At 43.4% G+C, this 21,962-nt stretch overlaps 1 protein-coding gene across 7 annotated transcripts; it reads right to left on the reverse strand.

The window, feature by feature from the left end:
- Positions 1-456: 456 nt before the first annotated feature.
- On the reverse strand, positions 457-21,395 carry kctd17 (potassium channel tetramerization domain containing 17). Of its 7 annotated transcripts, none has more exons than XM_029456428.1 (7): positions 20,932-21,395; positions 13,005-13,113; positions 12,280-12,371; positions 10,781-10,924; positions 9,533-9,658; positions 4,977-5,118; positions 457-3,452 (listed from the first exon to the last, which is right to left on the reverse strand). In XM_029456428.1, exons 1-6 carry the CDS (start codon positions 21,277-21,279, stop codon positions 5,017-5,019), a joined length of 921 nt encoding a protein of 306 aa, XP_029312288.1. In that variant the 5' UTR covers positions 21,280-21,395; the 3' UTR covers positions 457-3,452; positions 4,977-5,016. The 7 variants fall into 7 exon arrangements, 5 of the variants coding, with proteins under 5 accessions (XP_029312288.1, XP_029312287.1, XP_029312290.1 ...); XM_029456427.1 differs by having other exon boundaries at positions 10,781-10,927; positions 20,932-21,394; XM_029456430.1 differs by having other exon boundaries at positions 10,829-10,924; positions 20,932-21,393.
- Between the last annotated feature and the right edge of the window lie 567 nt (positions 21,396-21,962).

Here is a 21,962-nt window from a genome sequence, read left to right on the forward strand (position 1 = left end):
GCAACTTCTGCATGAACTGAACTCGCACTGTTTCTGATACGTTTATGTTCTCTAGTCTTCCGACCTCTCAAAGCGCTTTGACACACTTCAGCATCTCGCCCAAGGAAACTTCGACATGTGGACCGGAGGAGCCGGGGATCGAACCGGCGATCTTCTGATTGGTGGACAACCTGCTCTGCTATAAATGACTCGCATTATAATCCTTAAATCCGTAAAGATATATTTTTGCCCCCATTTACTTCAATTCATCGAGACTTTTCTCCATGTTTGGATTCTTTGTTTGACTCGGAGGCATGCGAGAAGACTTTCTATCTTGTGCTGGTTACTCACATGAACAGTTTGCACCTCTGAAGGCGAACTAGTTGCACATGTTGACTGTATAACAATCGTATTTCAGACGTCTCACTAAATACCAGAGTTTTGAAAAGTCTTGAAAAAAAAGGAGATTTTCAAATCTGTACTTTAACCCAAAGAGCAAAGATTTATTTAGTTGAGAACGGTGACATTCATTTACATGAAATAAAAAAACAACGTGTCACTTTGTTAGAAATGTGAATCAGGTGAAACAGCGTTTGTGTGAAGCGCGTGCCGGCTCCCGTGAGGCGTTACAATGCATGTGTCCCATCGTTTCATTACAGACACCGAGGCTCGATGGACAAGAACATCCAGCATCAGATAAAAAAGATGTTTCTATCCACAGCTGCCCGACAGATGTTTGCACAGAATAATGAAAGTAAAGACTTTTACACACAAGAACACAAAGTGTGGATCCAGCGAACCGAACGAGGAAGCTGGACATAAAGGAGGGTTATAAAACATTTCCATTGGAGAGTAAAATTAAAAACATATTTACCTGATAGTGTCAAAACTCAAAGCGAGTAGTAAAAACAAGTCTCCCAAAGATGACCCCCCCCCCCCCCCCCCCCTTCCCCTATTAAAAAATGGCAGAGCCCAAATTCTTTTAAGCGTGTAACATTCAAAAAGAATAAATTAAACAGATTGTACAAAACTAATTAAAAAAGACATTTGTATACAGATCAGCTTCACGCAGCTGCAGCTTCTTTTAATGACCAATAATATTCTCAGAACAAACATGCAAGAGATGTTCACAACATACCGAACATGGACTCTTATTACAAACTACACACATACACACTACGGTATGAAAACGTGAGAGGACTGCGGGGATCATTGGGACGCGTCGGTGTTGCTGCTTGAACTCGAGGCACCGAATGATCCGAAGTGACAAAACAATAAACTTTCCCTCCTGCTAAAATTATGATTATCATAAGCACGATCATATTCTAACATTTACTGTTAATCCAGCTAATAAGGTATCACAAGGAACCTTAAAAACGTTTCCATTGTACACACACACACACACACACACACACACACACACACACACACACACACACATGTTGTATTTGAAGCCTTTTTTTTAGACTTAATTATCAAAATATTATCAAAAAAGTTGCCAACTATTGATCTTAACTCTCGATTGTCTCACTAACTGCTTATAAACCAGCTTTTCATAAAAAAAAGACCAAAAAACGATGAATTTATCAACCAAACGGGTTTAAATCGATCTGTGTGAGTGACAGCTGCGCAGTGTGTGAGAGAGAATGTATATTTCACACACACCGCGTGTTTGTTCTTCACTCTCCCGCTCCACAGGCGCACCTCGCTGTTCTGCAGACAGGATGTTGGAGTGTTAAGCATCTTGTGCAGACGGCTGCGTGTGTGTGAACTCTTTCTGCTCCTGTGTGTTAAAGCTGCTCCACTTCCTTTAGTGTCGCTTCTACAATGCGTGTTTTACTGGGTTAAATGTTTTCTTGACTATAATAGGCTTTATGCATATTTACATATTGTATTACCTGCTGATAAAAACCCCCCTGTTGTTTTTGTTATTTCCCAACGACCCCCCCAGAGTTCCAGCAGTAAACCTTGTGCAGGTGATGCGTAAGTGATCTGCGGTGCAGTTCCTACAAGTTGCCAACAGAGGTGGTTAGAAGTCATGCATCTTTAAGAACGGCACATCTTTTCACTCGCACACCTGCACTGCGGCAGAGCAGCCTTGTTTTGTTTTACAAACAAAGATGATGACAGTGGACAGTGTGTGACTATCACTATCACAAAGCGGAGATGCAGCTCATTCTCCCGTCTCTCCCGTCTCTCCCTCTGCTCCTCATTGTGATCTCTACTCTTCTCAGTTACAGTGTTTTTCTGACTGCCGCCAACAGACATCAGACGGACGCTGAGCACGCAGCGGCACCGGCAGAAGCGAGTGTGTGACAGGGTGTGACAGGGTGTGACAGGGTGTTGGTGCAGCGGGACATGCAGAGCAGCGTGTGGCTCCGTCTGCACAATGACTGATTCAGTCTCTGACAGATGAAACCTTTGGAAGGTCACCAGTAAAAGAATAACAAATGCTAATTCAATATTCTAGTCTTTCTCCAGCTACACGGTCAATTCAAAGCCAACAAAAGCAAGAAATGGGTCAGCGCAAAGATCTAATCAGCGTTAACTGGTGTTCACACTGAGCACGTGCAGCAACACTGACTCACGTAAAGAGCTTTGCACGCGTCACGATCTCCAGCCTCACGCTACATAATGCGTCCATCAACATTTCATTAATGCTTCAATGGTGGGAGTTACATTAATGTTCATGCATTATCTTTTCCCATGTGTCCAGCTCTTAGTGTTTTATAGGTGTGACATGAGATCAAACTAGAGGAGTCAAAGGTTAACCTGTTATATAATCTGATATGTTTGTGTGCGTTCAGAGCGAAGCCGGAAAATGAGTATTGAAAACATTTTGCTACAGAGTCAACGAGTCATCTGATCGGACGTTACAGAGACTATTTGGAACGAATATCAGCCGATCGGCGATCGGAGCTCTCGACCCGATCAAAGTGCGGCAATAAGCCAGGAAATAAAATTTAAAAAAAGGGAAAAACATTCACCAAACAAAACGTTTCAGCGCCTCTGACTGGACGTAGCGCTTCAGAAATGCGGCGAGAAAAGCTCATGGAGTCACGGGAGCATCCGTAGATCAAACCGGTGTAACGTGATCTCGTCTCTGACGGCAGTGAGGAAAGTCGGTCCTGGCTGAAAAGGTTTGCCGCTCGTAGGATCACCATGGAGACTATGGGAACAGAGGCCATGTGTTAACATCAGGTTGCTCGCAACACGACGACGTCACTTTCCTTCAGGCAGATTTGGGTTCAGCTTTAATCTGGATCTTTGGTTATAATTTACTAAACTCCACTGTCGCCCGTGGCACGGTAACGAATACAATTAGTTTAACGGAAAGAAGGTTTTGAAGATATTGCTGTGGCTGATTTAATCTTTCTGATTGATCAATGCTACAAATCTGTTTTTATGACACCGCGTCGTAATAAGTCTAGAAAAAAAGATTTCTACATCCGGGACCCATGGATCTGGAACAGCTGTGAAAGAAACAGAGAAACAGACATTAGGAATTGTAGATTCATATCTAACACACATTTTCTATGAGCTGTGCTTTGTGTTGGCTGCGATGATGCCGATGATGAACATGGTGACAGAATGAGAGCAAATGACTTTACTGACATGCATAATGGCTCAACGAAAACACAGACACATGTTGTTAAATGTTTAAATGTCTTTGTGTCCATTACGTGGTGCGTGCATGTGTGTGTGTGTGTGTGTGTGCACACAGGGACGTCTGACTGCTGCACTGAAAGGTCAGAGATATTTCATGTCACAGCGTCGGTAATGAGATCCCAGAGAGACTCGGTGCACAATCGATATGTCAGCGTGTCTGTCGGGTCTCTGTTGGACCACACTGAGCATGTCTGTGTTTTACACACAGAACAAAACGCACCAGACAGTGACAGAATTTAAAACACACACGGCAGACGTTACCGTTTTAGATCAACACATGTTCGGCAGCGGGACACGACGGTTTGATTTGTATATAATGACCTTGAAGTCTTTTGTATCCTAAAAGAAATGAGACTGAAAGATGTTCAACAGCGAGCAGAAAGCTCTTCTCTGATCGAACAGATGAGGCTCTTTCTTCGGCGATGGTTGTTGCAGCTCGATCTGCTTCATTGCACTGAAATGATGACGAGATTGTTCCTTTGTTACTCTGCTAATAGGATTAATTAATATCTTTCTGCACGATTGTTTTAAATTCTAATACAAAGATAGTCGGGGTCACATGTCTTTTGGACTACATCAAGAATGTATGATAACTTAAAGGATCTATAAATTTAAATCTGTCTCAAAACAAAAAGGGACAGTTCACCCCAAAAATCCAAAACACATATTTTTCTTCTTTCCTGTAGTTTGTTAATCTAGATTGTTGCTGAGTGTTGGAGATACGAGACGCCAGTCTGCGGAAAGCGCCAAAATATAGATTTGAAAAACTCAACATTTGTCTTCTCAGATAACAACGGTCAAGACTCAGCATGACAATAATACCAGTGTGTGTGTGTGTGTGTGTGTGTGTGTGTGATACGGTAGAAAGAAAATAGTTCCTACATGAAACTGCTCACAACAAGCGCTGTGGATTATCTTTAGTCACCGAGAGAGAGGAGCCGGACATCTCCACGGCAGTAACAGCACTACAGAGTTTAAGGGTGAACTGTCCCTTTAAGATAAAGATGTGCCTTTTATTGCCTGAACATTAGTTTGTTACGCTTTGTCATTTATTTTTGCCCCCTTTTTTAAACCCTGGGTAGATTATACATGGACTCAAAATGATTAATTTGTTGGCGGAGCCGCAGAAAACTTCAGTTCTAGTGTTTTTACTGCATTGATCTGTGAGAATCATTCAGAAGACTCTGTTTGCAGTAAGCACCGAGTTTACTGAGGGACAGGTTAGAGGTCATGCTCTATGCAGAGGCATCTCTGTAGACGTCACAAACACACACACACTAAGATCTACCAGGTCTGCCCACTAGCACATCCATCGCACAGTTCCTCACCCATTCCCGCCTCTCTTTGGAACAAAGAAACATGACTCCCTCATTCTCTAAGCCACTCATTTGGTGTGGTTTCTCTCCCTGCCTCCTCCTCCTCCTCCTCCTCCTCCTCCTTCGTGGCTTCCTCCTCCTGCAACTCCGCCGGCTTCATTCAGCATGATGGACGGCGGGGAAAACACAAAACAAAAACAAAACAAAAAAACAAGACGACAAAAAAATGAACACGCTGATGAGTGTCAGTGAGTGGATAGTGAGAAGCTTAGAGGTCAATATAGAGAGAGGCAGATATACATCTATATATCCACGTGAGGGAGGAAGACAACGTGAGGGAGGAAGACAAACGTGAGAGAGGAAGACAACGTGAGAGAGGAAGACAACGTGAGAGAGGAAGACAACGTGAGGGAGGAAGACAACGTGAGAGAGGAAGACAACGTGAGAGAGGAAGACAACGTGAGAGAGGAAGACAAAGTGAGGGAGGAAGACAACGTGAGGGAGGAAGACAACGTGAGAGAGGAAGACAACGTGAGAGAGGAAGACAACGTGAGGGAGGAAGACAACGTGAGAGAGGAAGACAACGTGAGAGAGGAAGACAACGTGAGGGAGGAAGACAACGTGAGAGAGGAAGACAACGTGAGGGAGGAAGACAACGTGAGAGAGGAAGACAAAGTGAGAGAGGAAGACAAAGTGAGAGAGGAAGACAAAGTGAGAGAGGAAGACAACGTGAGAGAGGAAGACAACGTGAGAGAGGGAAGACACGTGAGGGAGGAAGACAACGTGAGGGAGGAAGACAAAGTGAGAGAGGAAGACAACGTGAGAGAGGAAGACAACGTGAGGGAGGAAGACAACGTGAGAGAGGAAGACACGTGAGAGAGGAAGACAACGTGAGGGAGGAAGACAACGTGAGGGAGGAAGACAACGTGAGGGAGGAAGACAACGTGAGAGAGGAAGACAACGTGAGAGGAGGAAGACAACGTGAGAGAGGAAGACAAAGTGAGAGAGGAAGACAAAGTGAGAGAGGAAGACAACGTGAGAGAGGAAGACAAAGTGAGAGAGGAGACAAGTGAGAGAGGAAGACAAACGTGAGAGAGGAAGACAACGTGAGAGAGGAGACAAAGTGAGAGGAAGACAACGTGAGAGAGGACGTACCAACGTGAGAGGAGGAAGACAACGTGAGAAGAGGAAGACAAACGTGAGAGAGGAAGACAACGTGAGGGATGAAGACAACGTGAGAGAGGAAGACAACGTGAGAGAGGAAGACAAACGTGAGAGAGGAAGACAAAGTGAGAGAGGAAGACAACGTGAGAGAGGAAGACACGTGAGAGAGGAAGACAACGTGAGGGAGGAAGACAACGTGAGAGAGGAAGACAAAGTGAGAGAGGAAGACAACGTGAGAGAGGAAGACAACGTGAGAGAGGAAGACAACGTGAGAGGAGGAAGACAACGTGAGAGAGGAAGACAAAGTGAGAGAGGAAGACAACGTGAGAGAGGAAGACAACGTGAGAGAGGAAGACAACGTGAGAGAGGAAGACAACGTGAGAGAGGAAGACAACGTGAGAGAGGAAGACAACGTGAGGAGAGGAAGACAACGTGAGAGAGGAAGACAACGTGAGAAGAGGAAGACAACGTGAGAGAGGAAGACAACGTGAGAGAGGAAGACAACGTGAGAGAGGAAGACAACGTGAGAGAGGAAGACAACGTGAGAGAGGAAGACAACGTGAGAGAGGAAGACAACGTGAGAGAGGAAGACAACGTGAGAGAGGAAGACAACGTGAGAGAGGAAGACAACGTGAGAGAGGAAGACAACGTGAGAGAGGAAGACAACGTGAGAGAGGAAGACAACGTGAGAGAGGAAGACAACGTGAGAGAGGAAGACAACGTGAGAGAGGAAGACAACGTGAGAGAGGAAGACAACGTGAGAGAGGAAGACAACGTGAGAGAGGAAGACAACGTGAGAGAGGAAGACAACGTGAGAGGAGGAAGACAACGTGAGAGAGGAAGACAACGTGAGAGAGGAAGACAAAGTGAGAGAGGAAGACAACGTGAGAGAGGAAGACAACGTGAGAGAGGAAGACAACGTGAGAGAGGAAGACAACGTGAGAGAGGAAGACAAGTGAGAGAGGAAGACAACGTGAGAGAGGAAGACAACGTGAGAGAGGAAGACAACGTGAGAGAGGAAGACAACGTGAGAGAGGAAGACAAAGTGAGAGAGGAAGACAACGTGAGAGAGGAAGACAACGTGAGAGAGGAAGACAACGTGAGAGAGGAAGACAACGTGAGAGAGGAAGACAACGTGAGAGAGGAAGACAACGTGAGAGAGGAAGACAAAGTGAGAGAGGAAGACAAGTGAGAGAGGAAGACAACGTGAGAGAGGAAGACAGACAACGTGAGGAGAGGAAGACAACGTGAGAGAGGAAGACAACGTGAGAGAGGAAGACAACGTGAGAGAGGAAGACAACGTGAGAGAGGAAGACAACGTGAGAGAGGAAGACAACGTGAGAGAGGAAGACAACGTGAGGGAGGAAGACAACGTGAGAGAGGAAGACAAAGTGAGAGAGGAAGACAACGTGAGAGAGGAAGACAACGTGAGAGAGGAAGACAACGTGAGAGAGGAAGACAACGTGAGAGAGGAAGACAACGTGAGGGAGGAAGACAACGTGAGAGAGGAAGACAAAGTGAGAGAGGAAGACAACGTGAGAGAGGAAGACAACGTGAGAGAGGAAGACAACGTGATAGAGGAAGACAACGTGAGAGAGGAAGACAACGTGAGAGAGGAAGACAACGTGAGAGAGGAAGACAACGTGAGAGAGGAAGACAACGTGAGAGAGGAAGACAACGTGAGAGAGGAAGACAACGTGAGAGAGGAAGACAACGTGAGAGAGGAAGACAACGTGAGAGAGGAAGACAAAGTGAGAGAGGAAGACAACGTGAGAGAGGAAGACAAACGTGAGAGAGGAAGACAAAGTGAGAGAGGAAGACAACGTGAGAGAGGAAGACAAAGTGAGAGAGGAAGACAACGTGAGAGAGGAAGACAACGTGAGAGAGGAAGACAACGTGAGAGAGGAAGACAACGTGAGAGAGGAAGACAACGTGAGAGAGGAAGACAACGTGAGAGAGGAAGACAACGTGAGAGAGGAAGACAACGTGAGAGAGGAAGACAAAGTGAGAGAGGAAGACAACGTGAGAGAGGAAGACAACGTGAGAGAGGAAGAACAACGTGAGAGAGGAAGACAACGTGAGAGAGGAAGACAACGTGAGAGAGGAAGACAACGTGAGAGAGGAAGACAACGTGAGAGAGGAAGACAAAGTGAGAGAGGAAGACAAGTGAGAGAGGAAGACAACGTGAGAGAGGAAGACAACGTGAGAGAGGAAGACAACGTGAGAGAGGAAGACAACGTGAGGGAGGAAGACAACGTGAGAGAGGAAGACAACGTGAGAGAGGAAGACAAAGTGAGAGAGGAAGACAAAGTGAGAGAGGAAGACAACGTGAGAGAGGAAGACAGACAACGTGAGGGAGGAAGACAACGTGAGAGAGGAAGACAACGTGAGAGAGGAAGACAACGTGAGAGAGGAAGACAACGTGAGAGAGGAAGACAAAGTGAGAGAGGAAGACAAAGTGAGAGAGGAAGACAACGTGAGAGAGGAAGACAAAGTGAGAGATAATAAGAGCAGAGTGAAGGATGGGAGCGAACGTGTTTGTGAATGACATTTTGTGGCGAGTGACATTTGGAGTTTGAGTGGAGAGCGCAGGATCAAAGCACATTCACTTCAATGAGAGGAGACACTCCCTTTATCTCACACACACACACACACACACACACACACACACACACACGCACACACACGCACACACACACACGAGGTACTCGCCCCGTGTTGTCTTGAATTCTTGCAACTCTTAACTTAATCCAGTCGTATGCTACTAACACGCATTTTCGCTAAAACCTTAATATTTAAAACACTTCCGACTCACCAGCTGCACAAGCGTGAGCCTGTTTATATAAATATCAATGTTTTAGTGAAAATGCTTGTTTGAGAAGTCGTGAGCATGCGACTGGAGGAATGAGACTTGTGGCCTTTCGTCCGCACAAACTGCGTTTTAACAAACTCCACAATAGAGCTGCTTCTCAGTCTCGCTAACAGACTTTGTCCATGTTTACACATAAATGTCCTTTTTACTCTTCCACTATATTAAGGAACAGAATGCACTGCTGCATTACACAACACTCCCACGACGTCGCCTGTGTGTGTGTGTGTGTGTGTGTGTGTGTGTGTGTGTGTGTGTGTGTGTGCGCCCCAACCTGCCCACTGGCTTGGACAGTGCTACTGCATGAGTTGCATAAGAGTTTGTAAACTCGTGTTCTGCTGTTGTTAAGCGCAGCCGCCATTTACTTCAGTTCATCAGGATGTTTCTCAGTTTTTTGATTCTTTGTTAACTGCAAGAAACACAAACTAATTCAAGGCAACACAGGATGAGTATTTTAAATACGAATGATCATTTTGGGGGGTGAAGTATTCCTTTAAATTTAAATGTACGTGTTCCTGGAGAAAGACGGACTCACCTTGGTTTTGTGGCTCTGCTCTGTAGCCAGCCCCGACCCCGGGGAGTGCAGCTCCTTGGACACGACGCACAGAAACTCCGCCTGGTCCTCTGTCCCGTAGCTGTACGACGAGCCGATGTTCACCATCTAGAAGTAGACGGGGACGCAGAGACACATGCAGAGGAGGGGGGGACAGAGACACAGAGTGAGTGTCAGGAAGATACAGAAGCTACAGCAGAGAAAACCAAAAGCAAGAGAAGGAAAGTATCGGAGAGATCCGAGACTAAAGCGAGGAAAGACTTCTTGTGCTCATGCATGGTGGAGGTGGAGGAGGAGGGGTGGGGGGGGGGGCAAAGAGCGGACAGCCTGCTGTTACACACTCAGCAGTGGACTCAACAAGAAGCTTCTCTTACTTGTGGGAAGAGCACAAACAACTGTGGGTCAGCTTCTGCAGGGAATTAAGACGAATTAAGAGTTGTAAGTCTGGACGTCACTGTTGAAGAGGAACTACAGCCGACCAACTTAAGAGTTGCCTTAAAGACACAACACTGGCAGACCTTCCCCCATTACTCACATTACAGCGCCTCTAAAGAATCAATATAACTGTGTTTTCTGTGTGTTCACACGGAGATTACTTCTATCAGACGGTGGTAGATAGTGTGAGAACAAATGCTGGTCTGCAGCTACAACGTTTTAAACATTTGTCAGCCACACTTCAACATGCTAACTCTTAAAACAAAGCTGCTGCTGCTGCTGCTGCTGCTGCTGCTGCTGCTGCTGCTGCTGCTGCTGCTGCTGCTGCTGCTGCTGCTGCTGCTGCTCGCGGTTGTGTTCCTCAATTACTCGATTAATGAGTAATGAAAACAACAACGTCAACGAAAGCGTAGGGAACGAAAACATAAAGAGAAAATGATCAAAGCAAACATTTACATTTCTCAAAGTACATGCACGTGGTGGTCTGAGTCCCTCGCTGCGTACAACAGAAGCATACTGAGGACTGAGGAGTCTGTGACTTGTGACGAAAGGTCCTGAGATCTCCAGCCTTCATAAACACAGCAGAGAAGAAGAATCTTTGGAGAACGTCAGCAAACTTGGACTCACTAGATTCGTCCGACCTAAAGTCAATATATCGATCGAGACTATGCAAACTATTCTGGGAGGTCTAATCTCAGGTTGGGAGTGCAGGTAGCAGGGCTCAGGTCAGGGCCAGGGGGGGGTCAGGCCAAGGGTCAAGATTGAAGGGTCAGCAGCAGCGTGAGTCCAACCCACAGTCCAGAGCAGTCCGGTGCGGGGCTTTCTGCAGGCGCGCACGCTGACCTGCTCAAACTTCCAGCCGTCCGACATCGTGGAAACCATCTGGGTGAGCTCCTCCTCCTGGCACTGCAACACTCGGTAGACATGCTTGGGGGGCACCTGCTGAGGGGGGGGGGGGGAAGAGAGATGAGCGGGTCACTTCTTGTAGGTTTTACACTGTAACGTTAATAGTATTTTAGATCTTATTCTATCTAGGCTTGTTTTTATTTCTAATTGTAGTTAAATGTCATTTTATAAAGCGTTTCTTTTGTCTTTCCTCGTTGCTCTATAAATAAACGTACCTTTCCTTGTGTGCTTTGACAAAAACCTTTGCCACGTGATATCGAGGTGGTGGTTTCAAAAGCAGCTCTACTATTTCATAATCTGGCACCACTAACAGTGAGTCCAGTAAATTGCAGTAGCATGCAGTGGGTGTATGTTAGAGAGGGCATTATATAAGAGTGAGTGCAATCACCCTGAGAAAAGAAAGAAAGCCTGATGTACAGCAGAGCTCTCTTCAGAGGAGGATGCAATCACCTACAAAGAGAAAATGACTGAAAGGCATTGCACTTACATCACCACCATAATGGTGTGTGTGTGTGTGTGTGTGTGTGTGTGTGTGTGTGTGTGTGTGTGTGTGTGTGTGTGTGTGTGTGTGTGTGTGTGTGTGTGTGTGTGTGAAAGATAAGGGGAGTGTCTCCTCTCATTGAAGTGAATGTGCTTTGATTGGATTAAAAATGTAAGAGATTCTCAGAAAATATCACGGTATTACACTATTATTATTATTATTATTATTATTATTATTATTATTATTGCTATTATTATAATTATTACTATTATAATTATTATTACTATTTTTACTATTATTATTGTTACTATTATTATTATAATTATAATTATTATTATTTCTATTATTATTATTTCTATTATTATAATTATTATTACTATTTTACTATTATTATTGTTACTATTATTATTATAATTATAATTATTATTATTTCTATTATTATTATTATTATTATTATTTCTATTATTATAATTATTATTACTATTTTTACTATTATTATTGTTACTATTATTATTACTATTATTATTATTACTATTATTATTTCTATTATTATAATTATTACTATTATTATTACTATTATTATTGTTACTATTATTATAAATATTATTTCTATTATTTCTATTATTATTATTACTATGTTTACTATTATTATTACTATTATTATTATTATTATTATTATTATTATTACTACTAATATTAGTTGCAATGATCCTAAAGGAATGAGATCAGAATTATAATATTAAACATAATTATATACCTGATAAAACAGTAAAATGTTATATAACTAAAGCATGTCAGTTTACATGTTAAATTAACTACTAAATGAAAACAACATCAGCTGGGAGCTTTTAAAATCACGTCCTATTGTTACTAACATATAACATTAACTGACGAGATGTGTGTTTACCTGCGTGGCTTTGGAGTCCCTCTCCACGATCCTCTCCTTGATCAGTTTGATCAGCGGAGTGATGTTGTAAAACTCAGCCTCCTCCAGGACACCTGCAAACAAAGCTGCGTCAGATTAACTCTTAGCCCCTTTAACACCGCCAAGCAGATTATATATCATTAGATATATTAGATATTATTAAAATATTACGGATATACAAGTGGCTCTCATTTGTTCACACAATGGAACTATTTAAACTGTTTTTATATTACTTTAAAATACTATTTAAACTGTTTATGTATTACTTTAAATGACTATTTAAAACTGTTTTTGTATTACTTTAAGTGAATTAATTCAACTGTTTATTTATTATTTTAAATGACTATTTAAACTGTTTTTATATTACTTTAAGTTAATTTATTCAACAGTTTTTGTATTATTTAAAATGAATTAATTCAACTGTTTATGTATTACTTTAAATGACTATTTAAACAGTTTATACATTACTATTCATCCAACGATTACAATATTCATTACTTACTTATCTGTATATAACTTTGTATATTTTCTCATTTAGTGCTACACTGAGAAGTTGTGGAGGCACACATTATTTCTTATCTCCACCCGCCCAACAAATAAAACCAGCTCATGCACCAGGACCGTGTGAGCAGAGTGGGAGCAGAGTGGGAGCAGAGTGGGAGCAGAGTGGGAGCAGAGTGGGAGCAGAGTGGGAGCGCATCAGAGACCTTCTTCAGCCAGCTCCTTGTTGTAGACCAGTTTGCCGTGTCGCAGGTAGTTGAGGATGGGTCCAAAGTAGGTGGGGTCTCTGTCAATCACATAGGCTCCCGAATCATCCTGTTGCACAAGAATCAGAAAGGAACAACACGGTTTATTGAACCATCGTCACTCTATAAGCTGCATGTATTCACGTTACTGCAGAAAGACTCTTTTCTGAGTTTTTCTAGACGTGAACTATGATGGTACTTGTTATTCTACTATCAGCTGTGTATGTTGTAACTTCCTCGAGTACTTAACACAACTGTTCTTGTGTAAACATAGGAGGCAGCTACTTTTATTTTCAGACCATTAATGGGCCTCTTCTGTAACGTATTAGTCGTATTTTTAGACCCAAAAGCTCCCTGGCTGCAGAATAACATCCTGGTTGGCTACTTTTTATCTTACGTATGCAGTTCTGGCTGTCCAGAGCAGATGTACGTCTGCAAGATGCACCGCAGAGGACTTTGTTTCCAAAATAAAAGCCCTCTATAGAGTACATGTACAAATTTATAAAATACTTTTGCAATAAAGCTGTGAAGAAAAGGTAATATAGAGACCGGTAGTCGTATAGAAAAGTCACTTTTCAGCACTTGTGATAAAGTTCTGGTCCCTCATATCCCATTAAACCCTGTTGCAAATACGACTTTGCTATTTGAATCTCCCGTCGCAGCAGCCTCAAGAAGCTCGACACTAGTTCTGGCTTACTGGCACTCCAGAGGAGTTGTTGCTGACTTTGTTAACACACGCGTGTCGACAGCCTGCTTCTCTCCCACTTCTAGGTGACTTCTGCCAAGCTTGTTATGTCACACACACACACACACACACACACACACACACACACACACACACACACACACACACACACACACACACACACACACACACACACACACACCTCGTGATGATCGCTTGAAGCAGAGCCCCCTTGTTAAGAGTTACATTCACAAAAGAGCTACTAGTGGAAAATCCATACAGAAACACACAGGGAGCCTGTAGGGGGGGGGGGGGGGGGGGTAGGAAATGTATTGAAGAGGAAGTGAAATAGCATCAGCCCCATCTGCTGATCATGTTTCATTAACACATGGTTCAGTGGTCTCTGCAGAGAGCAGCAAACACTACACAGGCAAACACACGTGTATTTTGGCTCCTCCGTTGAAAATCAAATCTCAAACCCCTTTCTCCCCTTCAGCGTGATAAAGTAAACCTGCTTTATTCACATGACTGATTCTTTTTATGGTTTGCTGAAGTGGCAACAGACGACCTTAGCCTCCAGCAGCGTCTTGCACAGACGCACGTTCTCTCAGTACGACCCACCCTCGCTCTAAGTGTTGTGTTATTAGTGGATTATTACCCCCACAAGGCTGAAGTCACAGGTTTTGCTAAATGAACTATTAAAGCAGCTTAGATAGATAAGATAGCATAATCAAATATCTACCACTCATTCCAAACATGAATACTACGGACTCTGAAACATTTATCTACGCATAAATAAATAAGTAAAAGACAATAATGCAGATTTCAAAGGACGGAAAGTCTTGAGTTGTTTGTGACTTCCTGCCAGTAAAGCATCATCGTCTTCACCTTCGTCTGTGAAGATGAGCTCTATCCCATCGTCTCCAGTGCGACGGACGAGTAAGAAAACCCCCCCAGACAGAATCGGGAGAATATGGACGCTCTGCTAGCAGCAGGAAGACATTGCTGTCAATCTAATTTACAGGAGGGGTATCTCTCTGTCCCCGACACTCATCTCTCCAAGTCCAATCTTTGCTGGCGTAGCGTGACGGGAGCTTCTGATGCGAGACATGAAACACATGCAATGAACGACGACACCGACGTACACGAAGGGACGGATTGTGACTGTAAAGCAGCGGCAAGGATGTTTGATGGATTAGTGGAGGAAAAAGACAAACAGGCAGGACAGAAGACAGTCAAGGGAGAGACCTGCAGATTGATTTAAGACATAAACAGCAGACATATAGCGACGGAGGAGGACGGGATATGAAGACCAAGATGCAGCACGATGGATGTTTGTGTCTGCACTGATAAATCACAATGATTATAGTGTGGAAGCAGAACGCACACACGAGCAGAGCTGCAGTGGAGGACAGACTGACGCCTCACCAACGTGACTTGACTTGACAGTACGAGCATGACAACACCGGGGAGAAGCTGCCCGCATGTGTCAGAGCCCCAGTTTCTCTTTCTCTCCCTCACGCACAGCGTTAGTTGTTTCTCGTAACGACAGGCCCATTTGCAGCCGCAGTACATTCACTGTCTCCGTCTCAACGTGATGTCTGTGTTGTTGTTGAGGACGGGGGACACTTGAGTTAATGGTTTACGCAACATTTGTTCAGGGAAATAAGAGTTGACTCCCTGCACAGGTTAGTGCATCCCTGTTCAAAACACACACAGACCTGCCTGCATTCTGCTGCTTGCTTGAGCATGTGTAAACATCAGGGTTGAATGATACTGCCAGCCAGTCAAGGTGCAGTTTACAAACATCAAAAGTGTCATCGCTTCATTTTATCCTTAAAAACACCCAGAAACCATGTTTCGTGCGGCCGCAGTGACCTTGATATTTGACCACTAAACACTAATCAGTCCAAGTGGAAGTTTGTGGCACATTTGAAGAGATTCCCTCGAGGCCTGAGCTATTGTGCTCCCAAGAATAAGACAAAGGTAATACCTCCGGCCACAGCTGTCGCCAGCGCAAAGACATAAAGACTTATCCACTTGTGTCATTACTTATGTGCGACTTGTAACTTCTGTAGTTTCATTTGGCGGTAATGTATCACACACGAGGCAGTTCAGTGAAGAGAAAGTAGGGCAGTCTGTTTGATTCACCATGGCACCCACCCATCAATCAATATCATCACGATCAATCTCTTGTCTTACACTTACTGCAAAGTTCTGACATGAATACTATTACAAGAGTCAAGTTTAGTTAAATATTTAGAACGCCTGAAGCCGTGCAAAGTGTTTTTAAAAAGGTAGCAAGTTGTAGCTCATTATTTCTTTATGGTATTTGTGTGCGGCACTAGCATCTGTCAGTGTTTTTATTCATTCAAACTCTGTTGCTTTAAATCTGGGGACATTAACTTATTCATCAGATAGACTACACATTGCAGCCTTTGCATTGTGACCAACACGTGCACACACTGTGACGCAAATGCTGAAATTAAATACTGCTCAGCCTTAAAATGTGAAAACACACAAATGTGTTTGGCCAGGAAATGTGAAAAAACACTGGAATGAGTGTGATTTCCAATTATGGATGATCTTAATTTATCCTCCCAGGCACCACAGATGGTCCGGCTGAACCACCGCCTTCTCAGTGTTGGTGACATTTTTGATGTAGGAGGCATCACAGCAGCTCCACGTTGATAAAACATTTGATTTAATGTGCTTCCGCTCCTCGCTGGGTGAATTAAACACTTTGTGGATTAAGAAAGAAGCTTTCTTTGAATGTTTTGGGACGTTCTTCAGAAGGCTAGTATCTGTAATGTTCTTCTAATCTCCCATCTGTATTGATTCAAGCAAGACATTTCAAGTAAACAAAGCAGTTCAATAATTAAGAACTGTGGTGGAACTTCTAACTAAATACCTAACACGGTCTTATTATGAGGCCCAAAGTCTAACTCATGTTTCCTGATGGTAGAAAGGGAACAAGTTCACACAACTCTGCGCTGTTGATCCAAATTAAAACCTCGAGCATCAGGATCACTGGTCCCTGCCAACGCCTCATATTAGAAACCGTAAAGCGCAGATAAGACGAGAAAGCGAGTCCAGGCATGCGGTGGAATCCATGCTGACACTGCAAGACGGGACAGAGATTCAACTGAATATATCACAAATATTCTGAGCATTACTGGAGGTACGCCACGTTACTCGTACTCCTCATGTTGTTGGACGATATAGTGTACAAGTTATTGAGGTCATGTCCATATACACACATATATATATATATATATATATATATTTTACGATGAGTCGATAATAGAAACAAAGATGGAGGTCACGTCCATATATCGTAGGATAAATCAATAATTAATGTGACAAGACGACACGTTACAGCATCAGGCCAATACATCTCACATATGATCCTCTTGGTATTCCATATTAACTAAGCCACTGATCCCAGATCTGCGGTAATCCGATTATGTGGTTACAGTCTGTAGTTACACATGGTCAGCTCACATAATCTAGCATCATCAAAGCTGAATCTTAACTGTATAATGTAATTGGCGTGGGTCGCCGTGAGGGCAGCTTGGGTCGCATTAACGGCAGATAGCCCTGGGTTTGGTTCGGTGAGGGGGGGGGGCAGGGCGGCTGAGGTGCTGATAATCTCATTAAAACAGTCACACACAGCCAGACAGTCTGTCTGTGAGCGTGTGTGGGTTTTAAAAAACAGCCAAGAAGCCCTGAGCAGAAACACGCCGATGGATTAGGAGGGGGAATCCAGCGCGGATAAAACCCGGAGAAGAACACAGCTGCTCCTCTGTGGGATTCAGCGTGCACCATGACCCCCCTTCAAAGACACTTCAATATGCAATTCATACTTTTCCAGACCTCATTTTGAAGAAACCGTGATTTGGACATTATTTCAACAAAGCTCTGGTTCATTGTTGAGGCCCGAGTGTGTAAAGCCGTAACAAACGCAACAACAGCTCTTTTCACTTGAAGGTTGATGTTTTCTTTCATACATGCGTGTTCATTTTCGTGGAGGTGGAGGGAAAACATGTGCAGAGTTTGACAACGTGACGCCTGATCTGACACATCTGCACGATTATTATTGTGTAGCTGGACATGATATGGCTCAAATTTAGCTATTAGCTTTCACTGGTTGGTCTGCAATATTACTTTTCATGTGTTTGCACGACTCTGTTAGTTTGACTAGCTGAGAGGAATAAACTGCACTTAAACATTTCCTCAAAGACGGATTAAGTTGCACGTTAAATTCATTATGAGACAGCTTTCTGTTTATTAACCGACAGTGTGCACCTAGGATCAAGAAACACTGATCATGAGACTTCGGAGGATAACATATGCTGAATAAAAACAATTAAAAAACAACTTTTTCTACTATAATTATTCTTGTGACTCACAACGTAATTATTTAGCAGCACTGAGGTTATTTAACCAAACTACATTGTTCCTCTGGCTACTGGATCTCTGCTCTGAATACATCTGAAGACCATAGATATTATTGACTCTGAATCTCTGGGTATAATACAAAGGAAGAAGCTCCGTCTCCTCAGCCATCATGTTCACAGGGCACAACTAGTCACGAGATGCCGAAATTCTGGAAACAGTCCCGCAGGAGTACCAGTAGCACCGGCAGGGCTCGAGACCAACGACATCCGGGGGGGGGGGGGCATAAATACGTCTCGTAAAATGTTGTTTTAGACGAGAAACTTGAACGAATACAGTTGTTTGAAATAAATGTTTTCACAGGAATATAAAACAGATATTGGAGAGGAAATTATGACCCGTTTAAGTACATGGGATTTATTAGTTTGGTTTTACCGTGGTATCAAATTGGAATTGAGAATCTGGAGTTCTACTGGTATTGGTATCGAGCTACTAAATCTCTGGTGTCATGACACCCCTCGTCACGACTCAGAGGATTCACAGCCTCATCTACAGCTCTGTTCCCGTCTTTAGGCTGACAGCAAGAAACACATTACGTCTCTCTGTGTCTCTCCAGATTCAAGAGTTTGTGATAAAGAGCAGAAATATAAAAAGGTGCAGACGGGAAAGGACAAACGTGCGATAAGCTTTCAGTGAGTCAGCAGCTGAGAGCGAGGATGAGGAGAGGAGGAGACGGCGGTGAAGGAAGGAGGTTTGGTGTGTGACTGTGCGTCTCCAGGCGATGCACAGGGAGCTCCTGTCAGGTCGCGGCTGAAGGTCACATGAGAGTATTGTTTCCACAGAGTCGAGCGGTGCAGCAGGGGAACAGTCATCGCTGCTGTAGGGTGAAAACGCCAACTTTGGTGGTTGTTTTTCATGGAAATCTGCTCTTCAGCTTGAGGTTGTTCTGCAAACCAGAGACACTGGACATCATCTAAAGAGAGCTGAAACTACGAGAAGATTGGTCCATCGACAGAAAGATTATTTGCTATTATTATTTACTATTTTGATAATAGTTTCAGCTATTTTTCAAGCAGAAATAGTGATGAATGTCACGATAACCGATACCAAGTCGATTCTAAAATTCAGAAAACTCGATGGTACTCGTTTTTCCACAGAACCACAAGTTCCATAGTCCCAATAGTACCGCCAGCGCTCCAGACTAACAGCCTGTGGACCATAGAAAATGTGTTTGGGAAGCAATAAACTAAAACTGTGAGTTGTGATGCCCATTTTTTGTCAACAATCCACATATATTGGTGCCACCGTGTACATATATAGCGTGACTGGACATTTTCTACCTTTCATCCCCAAAACAGCTGACATTTTAGAGATAAGAGCTTTTCATCCCGACAACAACAAAATGTCAACTTACAGTGTACTCCAGGCTGCAAGGAACCAGCACCCCTCTCTGTACTGTCACACACGTGCATATCAAAGGCTGCGGCATAATAGAAAATCTGCATCATTCATGAGTCTTGCCCGTCCTGACAGTGTGTTCGGTCTACATGTGACTGGGAAACTCATAATACATCTCTCTCTCCTCCATAAGATGCCAGCTGTACAGCTACTGACTGTGCAGCTCCCTGCAGAAGAGGAGGCACGTGTTCATCCATCTGACCCAAGCTACATTCACACCGCAAATATGATGCTGACACACACACGCGCACACACACGCACGCACACAGGAGCCAGTGGGAGAGCTTCATATAGGCTACAGTATATTATCCGGTCATGAGAGCGTGCATTTCTGAGGAAGAACAGAGTTGTAGTAATAGGTTTTGGGAATTGCACACAGATAACAGTAATATAATAAGTCCCTTTAAGGCTAATGCACAATTTAGTAATTATTATAAATGGTGCACTATGATGTTATTATCTTATACCATTCAGTCTCTATTGGGTAGATTTGTATCTCACCAGGACAAAACTAGCTTTACTTCATGCAAAGACCTGCACACATATGTATTAGCCAATCCCTTAACTCGGGTTAGAAAAATGACAAAATAAAATCATGGTGATATATTTTAGAAGGATAAAACAAATGCACATCAAGCCGAACTTTAACCCAAGGACGGTAGAGTCGGAAAACACACCAATGTCAACAATATAACTGAGTCACCACAGGAATGTTATAAAATGTAATAAGCCTGTTGGTTTATACATGCCCATCGCCTTCAGCCAACACCACTTCAGGGTTCATACAGATTAAAGTTTTAAAAATGTAAGAATTTGTAAGACCTTTTTAATGCCACTCGAATATAAATGTAAGACTGACTTTAGACCTACTGTTTATTGTAACATAAGACATTTCCCCACGTCATTGCTAGCCAGCAGACAGTTTATCTGCAAACAACAAACCAAATATGTGTGCTGTTGATTCCACTATCTCCATCTGTGTGAATAGAAAATAGATGTTACCAATTACTTGAGATTTTAGAGGAAATTATTTGAAGGAATTGGAGGAAACTTCTTCTTTAATATACTGGGGTCTCTAACTCTTTGCATTTAAATAAATACAAATGTAAAAGCTGCACCTACTTTGCACACTTGTCTAATGCATATAGTATGTTTATCCTATGTTGACACTTTATAGTGTGTATTCTATAGATATACATCTTTCCAGTGTTGATATGCATGTCATTACCTGATCATCGCCTGATAACCTGCTGCTGTAAGCGCATCTACCGGTACCCATCCCGGGATGAGCACGGATATTACATCTAACCGACACACATAAAGGGGGTAAACGTGTCCCGTCCTCACCGTGTCTGAGTGCAGGTCCTGCTGTTGGCACAGCCGGTACAGGAACGAAGTCTGCTCTTTGAGGAGGGTCTGCCGCGTCGTGAGGAACACCGTGCCGCCGACGTTCAGCCGGACCCACTTCCCGTTGTTCCCCCCGGTGGGGTTGATGACAGAGCCGTTACCGATGCTCTGCGACGCCGTCCCGCTGGGCTCGGTCGTGCTGGCGGTGGCGGTCTCTCCCGCCTCGCTGTCTTTGTTGTTGTTGTTATTGTTGTTGTTGCTGTTGCTGTTGTGTAGGCAGCCGTGGCGGGGTGTCAACAGCGCGGCGACGTCCTCCGGTTCCCGCGGGTCGTCCGCTGTCGTTGCCATTTGGAAACAACCGCTACTCACGAGATGAAGACGAGCGAGGGCGTCCGTCCGTGTCCGCTGCTGCCTCGGCTGTTTCTCTCCCTCCACCAGCCGAGCAGGCTCCGCCCCCAACAGCACCAACTGATCAGGCGCGTGAAGCTACCGGAAGTGAGACAGTACATCCGGAAAATACTTAAAAAAAATAAAAGCTCTAACCGGCCAGCTCTAAGCATGGAAATGTAGATATATTCAAGCTGTACCCAGAGGTGGACGAAGTACGCGGATCTTTTACTTTAGTAAAAGTAGTAATACCACAGTATAAATATACTGTATGTACTGTATATAAGTATACTCAAAATCTTACTTATGTAAAAGTACAAAAGTATTAGCATCAAAATATTAATAATAAATAAAAGTACTCATGCTACACAGCAGGCCAGTTCAGAATAATATATATTATATTATTGGATTATAAATATTGATGCATTCATTTGTTCATCACTTTAGTGTTGCAGCTGGTAAAGGAGGATCTTATTTAATTGTTTTACTATATATGATGTGATGAATGTGATTTCCCGGCAGTAGGGTCGTTAAGTACGGCACAGATAGGGAAACTAGGCATAAATTCCAATGTTATTTTATACTATTTTAATTCTGCTATTTTATCTGCTATTTTAATTCAGCTATTTTTTATACAATTTTAA

This window comes from Cottoperca gobio, chromosome 19, assembly GCF_900634415.1.
Source record: "Cottoperca gobio chromosome 19, fCotGob3.1, whole genome shotgun sequence".
Lineage (NCBI taxonomy): Eukaryota > Metazoa > Chordata > Actinopteri > Perciformes > Bovichtidae > Cottoperca > Cottoperca gobio.